This window comes from Macadamia integrifolia, unplaced genomic scaffold (genome assembly GCF_013358625.1).
Source record: "Macadamia integrifolia cultivar HAES 741 unplaced genomic scaffold, SCU_Mint_v3 scaffold711, whole genome shotgun sequence".
In the NCBI taxonomy this organism is placed as follows: Eukaryota; Viridiplantae; Streptophyta; class Magnoliopsida; order Proteales; family Proteaceae; genus Macadamia; species Macadamia integrifolia.
In genome coordinates this window covers 116,644-130,378 of record NW_024870520.1, presented here as the reverse complement: position 1 = coordinate 130,378, position 13,735 = coordinate 116,644, and the positions used below count along the sequence as shown (strand labels likewise).

General features: G+C 35.7%; 1 protein-coding gene and 1 long non-coding RNA gene across 3 annotated transcripts; both read right to left on the bottom strand.

Annotated features, from left to right (window-relative positions):
* Window positions 1–4,202: 4,202 nt before the first annotated feature.
* LOC122069789 lies at window positions 4,203–9,421 on the bottom strand. 2 transcript variants are annotated; one of them, XR_006137537.1, is made up of 3 exons: window positions 5,922–9,421; window positions 5,736–5,807; window positions 4,203–4,552 (listed from the first exon to the last, which is right to left on the bottom strand). It is a non-coding gene; the product is annotated as an uncharacterized LOC122069789 (long non-coding RNA). The 2 variants fall into 2 exon arrangements; XR_006137536.1 differs by having other exon boundaries at window positions 5,736–9,421.
* A 682-nt stretch (window positions 9,422–10,103) lies between these two features.
* Window positions 10,104–13,431, bottom strand: LOC122069788 (probable pterin-4-alpha-carbinolamine dehydratase, chloroplastic). The gene is made up of 3 exons (XM_042633879.1): window positions 12,974–13,431; window positions 11,394–11,586; window positions 10,104–10,437 (listed from the first exon to the last, which is right to left on the bottom strand). Exons 1-3 carry the CDS (start codon window positions 13,373–13,375, stop codon window positions 10,346–10,348), a joined length of 687 nt encoding a protein of 228 aa, XP_042489813.1. The 5' UTR covers window positions 13,376–13,431; the 3' UTR covers window positions 10,104–10,345.
* Window positions 13,432–13,735: the final 304 nt, after the last annotated feature.

The following is a 13,735-nucleotide window of genomic DNA, read 5'->3' as shown; positions in this document are numbered from 1 at the left end:
TTATACCAAACACATTGACTCTCCAAAACTTCAAGAATTATGCTATTTTGGAACCTTTAGCAGTGGGAACTCATCAGAAGATTCCACTAAAATGTTTTTGGGTGGGTTAGTTTTGCTTAATAATTCAGTTTCACTCAAATCATAATTTTAATTGAGTCATCCCTGTACCTAATGCACGAAGCTCTCACATATGCGGGGTACCAGGGACTAGAACTACGTAGCCCGACCTCGCACATGCGGGAACTAATTACAAATCTTCCAAGCATACTAATATAAACCTTCAAGCATTCAATTGATTTGAGATGTTTGAAAAATTAAATCAGTTACCAAAAATTTTGAAACTCATCTAAGTCAATAAATACTATGAGAAAATAATCTCAAACCTAATTTCTGGCCTACAAATTTTCCAATTCCATTTTTGTATATTATTCAACACTATTTTTTATTTTTATTTTTCCTTAATCAGTATGCCATGAATCATATGTTTCACGAAGAGATAAAGCTTGAATTTGAATGGTTACTTTACCAAAAAAAATTGAATGGCTAAAAAGTTTTCAAGATGGTGATAGATAGACAAAATGGCACCTATTTATAACAAAAGCATACAAATTTCAGTTCTTATTCTTATCCATTACATCATATAACACTTCAAATTCTATAGAACAATCCATTTCACATTGGCAACAATATACGTGGGTGTAAAATTTTGACTCTAATCAGCTAGATATTTTAAAAAATAAAAAATAAAAAAATTGACTTAAATCAAAACTATTGTTTCAAAATAATAATTGACCAGCATATTATTAATGATTAAAAAAGAAATGACTAAATGGTAGTGTTGACATCATGATATTTTATTTTGGGTTATTTTTTAAGAGTTTTATTTTGGTTTAACCAAAAGAAAATGACAAAATGTTGACTTTTCAATGCATTAAACCATAGTTAGGGCCTCAATGGGACAATTTGAGCATATCCAATTGATATTGAAAACTCTAAGTTCCTCTCATGCCTCAAAATCTTTAATTTGGAAAGGGAAAGGCACTATTTTCCTGGTTCCTTGCCTTTAAAAAAAAAGATGGTTGAAATGTTGTCCTCCCTCAAAATAAGGACATGAAAAGGAAGGACTACAACTTAAGCTGGAATCTAAATAATTCTGTGCACTTGATAGGCAGTAGATAAGTTGGAATCTGTCTCTAACCTAATGGTTTGTGACTTGTGACACACCACCATCCATTTGAGAAGTAGGCTTGAGTGCTCATCAACCCTAATTTTAATTTAAATTAGTAACTAATATTTTTCTTCCCCACCCATCAGTATCTACTACTACAATTAAGAGATTACTATAGAAAATAAAATATCCAATCACATGTGTTGTTCATAAGCAAATTTAATTAGTTGCATGGCTCCAAACCTATCAATAATTTTTCCTTAATTTTATCTTAATAAGGACTTGAACACGCTGAAAATAATGCGTCAATCAACCATGGAAGGAAAGAATAATCTCAGCAAAAATCCCCTTCAAGATCAAAAGCATAAGATGGACAATCCTATATGCGAGCTGAACTAATAACCCAACTATCATGATTTGGAAGTTAATTAACAAGATAAGCAAAGATGAAGGTTCCTAGTATTCTCCAATTAAAAGGAGTCAAAAAAAAAAAAAGTTCCTCCTCTATGCAGAAGCAATGCTATATATGTAATATGATGTATTTAGTGCATGAGGTTTTCTCCACTACAAGGTTTGGGGAGGGTCATATAAAATTAAAAAATTGAAGATTGAGTCAAATTAAAATCGTGTAGGATATGTTTGGATGTTAATGGTATTTGAGTCCAAAAAACTCAATATATGAGGTGAGGCAACTGATACAAAAAAGAATACTAAAGAGAAGTAGGTTTTGGTCATTTTTTGGATTACTTTGGGTTTAAGAAACTGAAAAGAAAGGAGATGCATGGTAATCTCCAAAGGTATTAGGGAAACTGTTCATAGTTTCTTTTATCAAAAGATCCAAAATCCCATAGCACATGGATTAACCATGATGTAAAGTGGAAATTAAGATGAATAATTTATATAATCATCGGATGCAATTAGTGTAATTTTATATCCTTGAAGTTGCGTTTCTTCCCAAGTTCTATTACATTGTTTATTATTTAAGGCTGAGATTTTGTAGACAAATCGATCCAAAATTCTTCTACACACATCAAATTTCAACATAAATGAAGTTTCTTAAATGATAAAATAAAGCATTTAAAAGATCAATACTATCCAAAGTTTACAGATAGGGTGCAGAGACATATATGGTAGGTAAGATAATGTGATTGAATCTGATACAAAAATTTGACATGTAACTAATCTTCTTTCACACCATCCAGTCGAAATTACTACATCACTTTCTAAATAACAAAAAAATTAGTACCGGTGAAAAAGAATCATATCATTATTATTGGTGTTGTCATCTTCGTCGTTTAGTCAATGCCAGATTATGGCGTCGACCCCTAGAATGATCGACGGATAAAATAGTTTTCAAATTGGATAGAATGAAGAAAATGGTAAATTGGTAGGTTATAGCAAAATTTGTTCATTCCATTTGAAGAATGATGTGACAATTCCAACTATTAGATAAATGGACATGGTTTGCATAGATCAGATCAGATCAGACCATATGTTCGTTTTCTAACCAAACTCAATTATGTAACCTCACTCCCAAAATTTAATTAGAGGCAAACAGGAGAGTTTGGTTGCAGTCCAATCTAGTACGACTTCGGTATAGACTTGATAGACTACTCCTCCACGGTTCAAGAAGTCCATTATAGAAACTACTATTATCCTCCTAATGGTAAAAAGAAGCCTAAAAGGAAGTGTGTGGAGGGGGAGGGGGAGGCAAAATGACTGTCCCAGCCCTCATGAAATGCAAAAATCCTACCATTAATTGTTGATGCTTTTATTAGTGTCTCTCACGCTCTTATTTAGGGATCATACTGCCTTTTTGGGGAACCCTCTCCATATCCTAATGAAGGAAAAAAGGGAAAAGGCCCATTTTTGTGATCCTAATGTATAGATTTCCATGTTTGAGCAAAACACTGAAAATAATCCCTCACACCCAAACAATTTTTGCCAAAAAATCTCATAAAAGGATGATGAGACTCCACCCTCTAATCCTCTAATGACAACAAATCAGTAGCAGCACCAGTAACACTACTAGCAAAGCATCTATAGTTCTGGACCGGCCATTAAATATGGGCCACAGGATCTACAAAAGAAAAGGACAAGGCCCAATTCTTGGAAGACATTAAAAAAGAAGATCCTCTGAACTGTCTGGATATGATCACCATGATGGCATATGATATGATCCATCTAAAGAATTGGTTCTTGCAGTGTACAATGTACATCCATGAGTGTAATTAGTTGCTCCATTGGTTGGGTGTGAATAATGGGTGTGGACTGTGGAGGCCCATAATTGATGATGGATAGTTATGGTACATTCCATCCCATCAACATCATCATGGTCATGGGTATGGTCATCATCATTATCACAGGGAAACCTCACGTGACTGTAAGGTGACTTGGGATGAGATCACTGGCAGATCCTATACTTGCACGTGACGCAGCTCTCATGATGGAAGAAGCACTACTATTAAAAGAAATAGGAGGCATATCACTTTTAACCACACGATTGGTATCAAAGATGAGTGATGGAAATTGAGAAGTTGGGAATGGGTTACATTTGTTAATGGAACCACGAAGATATCAGAAAATGGTCTGCACACTAATGCATCATCTCACATTTTCTTTCTCCCTAACACTATTGAAACTATAATTCCTCCCGCTCCCATGCTCCCATCGGTTGGATGTAAAGATTCTATTACACACCAGTGACTTGATGCATTCTCTTACATTCTTTCTTCTCCTGACACTTTATCCCTTGATCATAAGGTATGGACACTTCCCTTGGTTGAAATCGGTAGACATTCAAAGGAGGCCCTCCTCAATATATGGATATCTTCTTATTGGATACTACAGGTACATTTCGATATTCATTGCAAGAGACTCCCGACACTATGGGGTCTGAGGAGTGTCATAATATACACAACCTTAACACCGCTTAGTATAGAGGTTGTTTCCTGACTCGATCCCATGACCACTAGTTTTTTTAACACCCCAACAGTCAATATAATGAAAAGAAACAGCCTTGCACAAACAAAAGAGAGTACCAACATCCACACCCCATTCTTACACATTGATGTTTGTAAACAATGGTCCCATGTGACTTTCACTTTTCATTAATTTTTGTTCTTTTCCCTTAATGGCTCCATCAAAGCATAATTTATCAACTTTTAAATATGGTTCCATTTTCTCAGACCTCTTCTGGAACACAAGTAGAATCTCTTTCCTCTAAATACACCAAAGCACCACATGGGATCATGAGTCTCATTGACATGGCATGTGAGTATTTTGCAGTACCTTCAGCTTTATTTCACTAGCCTTATTTTGTTTCTTTTCTAAGTTCATGGTCTGGGCCCTGTACCTTACCTTCCATCAGTTTCAATGTCATACCTGCCCATATAAAGATACAAAATCAGTACTAAAATCCACAACCAACAAGTATTATTAATGGCAATAACAGTATCCAAACACTAGATTGAAGAAGAAAAGAAAATTATATAGTTAGAACATTCAACCTAGACATACATACATAGTGGACCTGCCTTTATTTATGATTTGAAGTGAAGGGTGGGGTCATAAACCTTTTCCTTGCAAGTATGATGTACAAAATACTCAAATTGAATTATTGAGGTTTTTTAATTTTTTATTTTTATATAAATCTGTCACTTCTACAAAATAAGTAAATAAATAAATCTTTCACTTTATCATGTATCCACCCAAGTATAGTGTCACCCATTTTGTTCTGGTATTTAGAAGAAAAAAAAAATCCTTGATGTAGCAAAGTGCAAACAAGAGATTTAAAAATAGAAGGGTGAATCTAGAGTATAGTTTTGAAAAGCAGGAATGGATTTGTAAATTTGAAAAATATAGGAACTTTAACAAGTCTAACCAGAGGGGAAGGTATATGGAAAAAGTTCAGTTATGAGTCTTATGACCATACATATAATGCAATAATGAGGACAAGGATTGAACCTCACAACTAATATATCACCTAAATATAGGAGGAGTACATAGTAAATGAAAGAAGACAAATAACAGAACAGGAGAGAAAGCAGCAGCAAAATAATTGTCAAAATTAATGATGTATATGGTACACCAGCTTCAACTTCTAAGCAGTAATGGGTTTGACAAAGTTTGATCACATGGGGAGTTCAGAATCCATCATGGTGACTGGTGAGTCCAACCAAAATAAAGCAGATCACAAGGGAAAGGAAAAGGGTTTTGTGGCTTGGGCTTTTTAGAATTATTCAAATGGATGCTTTGCTGATGAGACTGAAAGCTTTCCCTTATTATGTGCCTTATAATACATGGCTCTTCTAATTTATTCATGAAGTTGCAGACTACAGATAACTACAGATAACAATAGAAAATTAATTCCACTCTTTGAAAACAAATTTCTAGAAGTAGTGGTTAGAGAGAGAGAGAGAGAGAGATGTACTTCTCATATCAAAGACTGGCAAAGTATGTATATCTGCATCAACACCTAATTATGCTCACCACCCCTAATCTTTATTTATAATCAATGGCAACTCTTCAAGCAAAATTGGTTGGTTTGCATTCAAAACCTACTTACCAAGGAAGACACCAACAGCAGAGATATTTATTGCCGCCCATCAATAATCATCTCAGCGCCGTCCTTCTCATCCTGGGACATTCCAGTATTTAAAATTTGAATGAGAAACCCCAAAATTAATAAATAAATAAATTGCCTTTCACTAGTAAGCTTTTTGGGTCATTTTCAAGTACAGAATTCACCCACCAGAATTGTTTTTTTCTTCTTGATTTACATTCTTCCTTTCCCCCTTTACTTGTCATGGATAAAGAATTTGTTAGAAAAGGAAAATTTGAAAGTAGATCCAGCAATATATATTCCTGATGAGAACAGTATCTTAAATTTCAAACAAAATTAAAACATATAGAAAGATCTTGGCAAGGAAATAATTATTCATGACTTGCTACTTGCTACTTGCTAGCAGTTGATTCTCAAATGCTGTCCAGGATTACTTCATAGCAGTCTTCCAACCATTGTCAATCAGTCCATCAGGGGGAGGGGGGGGGGAGTTTTTAGTCAAGCATCATTTGCAAAGGAAGCAACACACATGGAAGATACATGTCTCATTCATTCAAATTTTAAGTATTGATGCTATAAGAGTATTTCCCTCTGCTGTGAAAATAGCAGAAATCATTCCATCAACCCTGCATCTGCTTTTTATTTATGATAATCATCGGTGATCTTCAATCCTACATTGAAAATTGAATTGCAGATCTTATTGACAGGGTTACAGCTGGGTACTCAGCTGTAAGACAAACATTATTTTACTTATTGCAGCTACTTAGTCTGGATCTAATACTCCTTGTTATGGTATTCAAAGAAATTAGTTCTTTCTCCATATACTTGGAAGACAAACTACACTTCCATTAAGTCCAATTGTGCAGTTTCCAACTACAAAAAAAGTAAAGTTATTACTTATTGGAGCTTCTAATTTAATAACATTGAGAATCTCCCTTCCCAGCAAAGCAGCCACTAATCAAACATTCCAATTAGTCTTTAACACCCAATCTAGTGTTTTGTTGTGTTTTCCATCCCCTTAAATTCGTACTTTACTTTTTATACATGGCAACAAGTTCAGCTTTGAAAGATTCTAGAATAGGCCAAGGTTGAAAAATACATATTAACATGTATCATTAGCTTTATGTGGATTTTGAATGGAATGTGTTTTAACTTCGAAATTTCCAATTTCATTCAGTTTCTGCTGTCTGTACAAACTTAAAGTGAGTGAATCCTCTACAAGAGGTTTGGTCATTCCCTCTTCATTACCATTCAGTATACTGTTATAGTTTTTCCTCTATCCAATTCCAAATCCAAGTTGTTCTACAGTGTACTTAATAACCATTGGGCCCCATTTCTTCTCTCAAATAGTTAATTGTTTCAAATGATATCCATAGGGTCCATTCCATGACTTTTTTTAGCTGTTTGCACTCAAACCGACTCGCAATTAAACCTCTCTTCTCCTCCACTTTACCCACATGAACTCCTCCCATTCAACCTGCATCAGTAATTCAACTCTTATCCAAACTTGTCACACATTCAACAGAATCCACCACTCTGTATGCACATACAGCATCCACCACCACACCACAACACAGGTTTAATGACTAACTGATCTGACTGCATAACATATTTACATCTCACTCATTTAGACAACCATTCAAGTTTTCACTTTAGTTCTGATCTCCCCTCTTACTTTGATCCTGTTGTGCTTAATGTAGTACTGAATTTGAAGACTCAAAAATAGAGTCAAACACATGCCTAACTCAATCCTTAACTAATCGCTTTACCTAAACTAACTAGGAAACTGAAACAATAATAACTGACTCAGAACAGTACTGAACTTGTAGAATCCAAACCCACCCAAACTAAAACACTAAATAACAATTACATAACGAAATTAAACATTTTATCTAACTAATCCCGTATGCCTAGCCTCCACCGATATTATAGGCCCATTAAAGTGGCCCATTACAAAGAAAACTCATGGGATCAAAGGCCCAACACATACATAAGCCAACAAAAAACTTATTTCCAATAACATAAGTCAATTTAGATGATTTAACTGCATCGAGTGGTCATCTATGTAAAATACAAAACCCTAAATGATTTTAGGATTGGAGTAGTGATGGAAACAATAATATAAGGAAGGCACAGCTTTAATGGAAACAATACACACAGCAGTTAGCAGTAACCCTCCTCAAACTGGATCATAAACATCAAGGGGTGGCCAGCTTCCTCAGAGTATTTAGTAACCTTCTATGGGTCTTATTGATATATCTTACCAACTTCCTCCAGATTCTGAGAATGGTAATATAATCCCCTAGCCCATCCTATAAAGTATGATCCTATTTCATAGAATAGGAATCACCTCCATGCTTAGTACATAGGTGGAAAAATGAATTCAAGTAGTAATAAATTGCATTTGGACTGGAACAGTATATAGAGGATGGAGATTTAACATGGATGCTTAAAGTAGTAAACAGAAATTAGGATGCAATGATTCTATGTCAAACATTTTCAGATAGAGCCTCTTACAGTCCTATTCAAAATGCATTTTCACAGGCAACAATGCCTTTCTTACACCATAAAATTTTCCACATCAAAGTGAAAAAGGCTCACCTGGGACTTAGACACATGAATAGGATCCATATTGAATCTGCTTATATGCAGTCAACTTAGGATATCCAAGACGGCATGAGAAATACCTGGATGTGAAGAATCCTTGTAGTATCTATATACCTCCCACAAGCCAAAACATCACATAGACTAGCTATCTCCAGCATATATGCTTAAGAGAATGATGGTAAGGAACATAGCTTCCACACTAATGTCTGTCAATTTCAGATTCCTCTCCTAACTGCAGTGCAGTCAATGGTTCTAATGAAGCATTTTCACCTCCATCAAAGAGTCAAGGGGCTTTGATGAATTTTGAGAAGTCTAAGAAATACTTCATTTGATAGATAATCAATTTGTACAGATGGTTCCAAAATCCATAACATCAAGCACTGAGCTAAAAAATGGCATTAGCATCACTTCCCATGGCAACGGCATCAGCAGATTTAAATATTCATTCTTATTTATGGTGGTTCTGGCTCTTCTTCTCATTGTTCATTATATCTTTACACGATATGTCTAATTAAGCTCACTTAACACAAAGCCTCGCAATACAGACAATTAACAGGATACAAAAGACTTCTGTAGGAGATTGATTTTATAACAACAGATTCCTAGTGAATGCTGTCTTTTAAAATATATAATTTTTAGAGGGAAAAATGAAGACACTTCAGAATATCTTCGGATACTTTCTTATTTGAAGGTTTTATTAAATCTTAAACTTTCCCCCACTAATATTATTGGTAAATAGTAACTGGGAAAAAATAAAGTATAAAAAAGAATGAATGAAGGGTGGAAGGGAGGGCAGGGAAGAAAGATACCAAGAAATATCTAGATTTAGTACTTTGGATGGAGATTTGACACCATGTCTAAATGGAACAATTAAGAAAAAAAAAAAAAGAATTCCAGAAGCTAGAAGACATTTGATTAATATGAAAACATCTACTGTAATATATGCTTTCTCATAGCTATTGCACCTCCATCTTGAACAGAAAATGAGTTGTCCATAAGACCCTCTTTGGTATAATTTCGATTTCAAGGGGTGATTTCTATTTCGGAAGCTGTTTGGTAAGATTTTTGCACCCTATTTCTGATCAAATGATTCAATGATACCTTCTGAGGGTATATCTTGCAAGCATAACTCATATATCCAACAAAAATATCATAGCCTGAAGTCTGAACCAAAGAATATCCTCATAAAATTTAACCCGGTCAAAGCATTTTCCCTGATGCCAACTGAGGTACAAAATTACTAAAATGATTGAAAATTCAATGTTACTAATGAAGTTCGCAAATCAGCATCCTCTACATTTGTACCCAGAAAGGAGATAATAATGGTCCCTCAAATGTCAGAATAGACAAAGTAAAAGATGAGAATTTCAATCATGCGATTACACTTCCACAAGTTTCTTATATTGAAAATACATAGTTCAGTGCCCGACCAATCATATCCTAACAACGGACTATTTTTTCCATGATTTGCACAAGAATGGAAAGAAACAAGTCCAACAAAACTCCATAGGAAAATTAGAGTTTTAATGCTCCCAGTCAATTATGTCCTTATATCAAGTGTTTAACTTTAAAGAGCACAAGTTCATATTACAAGTGATTCTGTAACATTAAATGCCACTGCCCCCACCACCCTAAAAGAATTTCCAGAGAAACAGGGACTGATTGTACACTTATGCCATATTGAGTTATAGGAGGAGGTAGTGATGCTCGAACCTGCATAAAGTGTCAAAATAGTGGACAAAAAAAAAGCTCAAAACTACATTATTTATACAAACCTCCTATTCCATTCATCCTATGTATCAGGATTCACTGAATCAAGCACTCCATAACCACATGAATTGTTTTGCACATGCATCCTTATCAATGCACCTGTAATTAATTGTAGAAAATATGAACATTCAACTATTGGTTGCAGGGAAGAACAAAATGTGCAATCACATCTCTGTGCTTCATGAAGCATGAGTCTAAATATTCCCATGGGGGAGGGGGAAGAGAAACTACAACAACTATGCCCAAATCCTTTTCTTGGGAACAAGGTCTGATGTTTTGATTTCATCAATCTTGGCAGCTACAATGAAGTCGTTCATGCTCAGACCACCTGCAATTCAGAAATGAAGAATGAAAGTTAATAAGGTATCATATAAAGTACAGAAAGAGACCTTGCAGAATTCAAGATGCCATCCAGTTACTGTCAGGGATTACATGGGATACACATGCAAAGGGCTAGAGGCCCACCATCTGGTGGATCCAGCCCAGGGGATGTCCTATGTCAACAGTCATGCAATCCGACAGCCATAACCAATTTATCTATAGAAATGTTCAATCTCAATTTTTTTATGTAACAATAATGTGATTAGGAGCTCAAAAGAATTAATTTTTATAGAGATACCATAAATCATATGATATACATAAGTACTTAGTAGAGCAAGGATTCTTCAATTTACATTATTTGGTTCTTGGACAGACACATCAAACTTCAGGGTGTTTGATATTTAGAATGCATGCATATCAGAAGCCTTGAAAATATGTTGACGTAAAAGTTATACCTGCATATGGTATCCATGCAGCAATATTAGGAACACACCATTCCAGGGGTTGCTGATGTACCATGGATGATTTGGAACTTTGCAAAAGACACTAGAACTTCTACACTAATCTCCACAACCTGAATTCATAAATTCAAAGTAAACCCACCTTCACTTCCACAAAAGTGTTCAATAAACACTTCATTCTTGGAAATGTGCCCATGGTGATTAACATGGGAGTTTGCAACTAAACACAAAAGATGACACACATGGCTCCAGTTTCCTAAATGGAACTTTATTAAGAGCTTTGAGCAGCAAGGTGGTCTTAACGCCAATCCAATATTGAAGTTTTTTTTTTTTTTTTCCATGATTAGTATACCCAATTGAAGTTTTTTAGGTTTGTTCCTGAACTACCATTATCAAATCCATCCAGCAATTCAGAATTTAGATGATGAATGATCCAACATGGAAAGAGTAAATGAAAAGTTGTAAATAAAAATCTAGGCTGCTTTCTGATATCTTTGCCTACCAATAAGTGCAGTCTGAAGTTCTGCCCTAATTTGGTTGGCCTGTTCCAAGTGAAGATTCGGATAATGCCCAGTGGCTTCAACAGCCTTATAAATCCTATTGATGAGTTCAACTCCACATTTGAAATCTCGCAATTTCCATAGGCACTGAAGTTTAAGGCTCCTTTCCTCTTCTATTAGTCTCCAACCAACTACCTATAGAGAAAAGGGTCGGGGTGGGGGTGGGGAGATAATGAATATAATGTTAAAAGTGTAAGAAGATAGAAATTTCAACCTCTTGGAAACCTTCCATATAAAGAAACCTATTCAAGTGGAAGCTGAAGGTTTAGCCTTCGGTAGTGTAACATGAAAATTCGAATGAGGGCCTTTAATTATTTACATTTAAAGCTCATTTAGTTGCAAAAGAGAAAAAATTCAAATTTTTTGGAACTGGAAGTTGCTGCTTCTAATAGCTATTGAGATTAAGTTCCGAGATTTATATGCTGTTCATTACCCAAAAAAAAAAAGATTTATATGCTGTTTTTCCCCTGTTTAAACAAATTTTGGAAACTGGAAGTTGCTGCTCATAAAGTATTTGCTGCTATGGTAATTTTGTTTCCTTAATATACTCTGAGACAAAATTGGAAATGATGGTTTGCTTCCACTTCTGTGGTTCTTTGTTCTCCCATAGGGGACTTGGAAAGGAATGGATCCACTTTCACCTGATGGAGCATCTCTTGAAGAAGTAAACCACTAGACATGAACTAATGATTAAAAGAATCTGATCTAATGGTGAATAGGCTAGTAATGATTAAAAGCGCTAAGGACCAGATGATCATGTTAGAAATTAAGGCCATTTTCAAGTACCAACAACCTTGATATAGACAATGCAAAATATTGAGAATATGGCTAGTGAAAGTGAGGTTGAGAGATTATGTTGGGGATCTCATTCCCCTGAATACAATGTGCCACTATATCATTTTCTCCAATAAAATGTGTCATTCATAAAAAAGACAAAAAATATATTGAGAAAATTATCATCCACAAGAACATATTTAGTACTGTATAGTTACATCCTATAGACAGAAAACTGGTCATAAATTGACTATGCATGTTTTTTCTTGAAATTTCACACGATATAACATTGATCAATAAGAAATCTGCAACCTGTTTTCTTTTCATTCTAATTCATATATTCCATTAGAATATGTTAGGGGTTGCTTTCACGTGTATTTGATACTTCTTCAGTTGAAAGTATCAGGTAAATCTCTGGCTTCTCGATCCCAATTATCTTAGCCTCTGAGCATATAAGAAAGTCTACTTCTCCATTTACATTTCCAAGATTCTGATTGGGAGAGAGTAGCACTTAGGATAGAAATTTGGGTTAAATAATTTTGGAGATGAAAATCAAAATGGGCAACGAATTTATAGCATTTTCAGTAGCTCCTGAGATGAATAACCAAATTGAGCAATTCAAATTAGCCTGTTTTTAACTTATAACAGCTTCTAAGACGAAATCCGCAAATGCTTATCTGAATTCTAAAATTCTCGTCCCCGCTACCAAATCCTAATAGCAGAAAGCAAATGGGTACTTGAAATTCACCTTTCTCAATAGCTTCTGAGCATCTTCTTCCGACATGGGAGGCTGTAAAGGAGAAATAGGGCAGCATTCTTGTTGGGCTAGAGATAAAGCAGAGATACTAGGAATGAGGATTTTATGCTCCGTATCGACGTTTCCTAATACCCTCTCCGCAAAACCACTCGCTATCTCCGCGGGGAATGGGTCTCTGGCACCAAAATCTCCCAAGGGATCACCACCCTGAGCCTGAGCTCTCACCCACTTCCGCCTACTACATGGGTTTGAAAGCTTGGGAAGACTGTTATTAGATGTTAATCCAGTGAAGAACACAGTTTGTCTCTCCTGAGGCCTCCTTGGAGTTGAAGAAGACGACGAGAAGGGTACAGTTATTAGGGAAGAACAGAAGCAGAGTTGGCTGGTTGCCATGGAAGACAAGTAGACCTTTGTTTACTTTGGATTGATCCGCCGATCGGCGCCCTATCCTTATTATTCCTGTGCTCTTTCGAAGCGGGACCGGGGTGATCCGTTCAAACCGGACCGGCTCAACCAATCAATTTAAAGAATTTTGCTAGCAGCCTAGCAAAGTATCAAGGAAGGCTGAAGGATTAAATTTTCATCCTCTCTCTCTCTCTCTCTGTTGTCTCCCCCTCTCCACATCCCTCTCCCCACCTGTCTCTCTCCCTTGCCCTTTACCCAACTCCATACCACTGCCACCCCCTTACCTTATGTCAATCCTTTGCCACCGCTCTCCTCCCTCTGAACCCAACCACCAAAACCTCTCTTCTT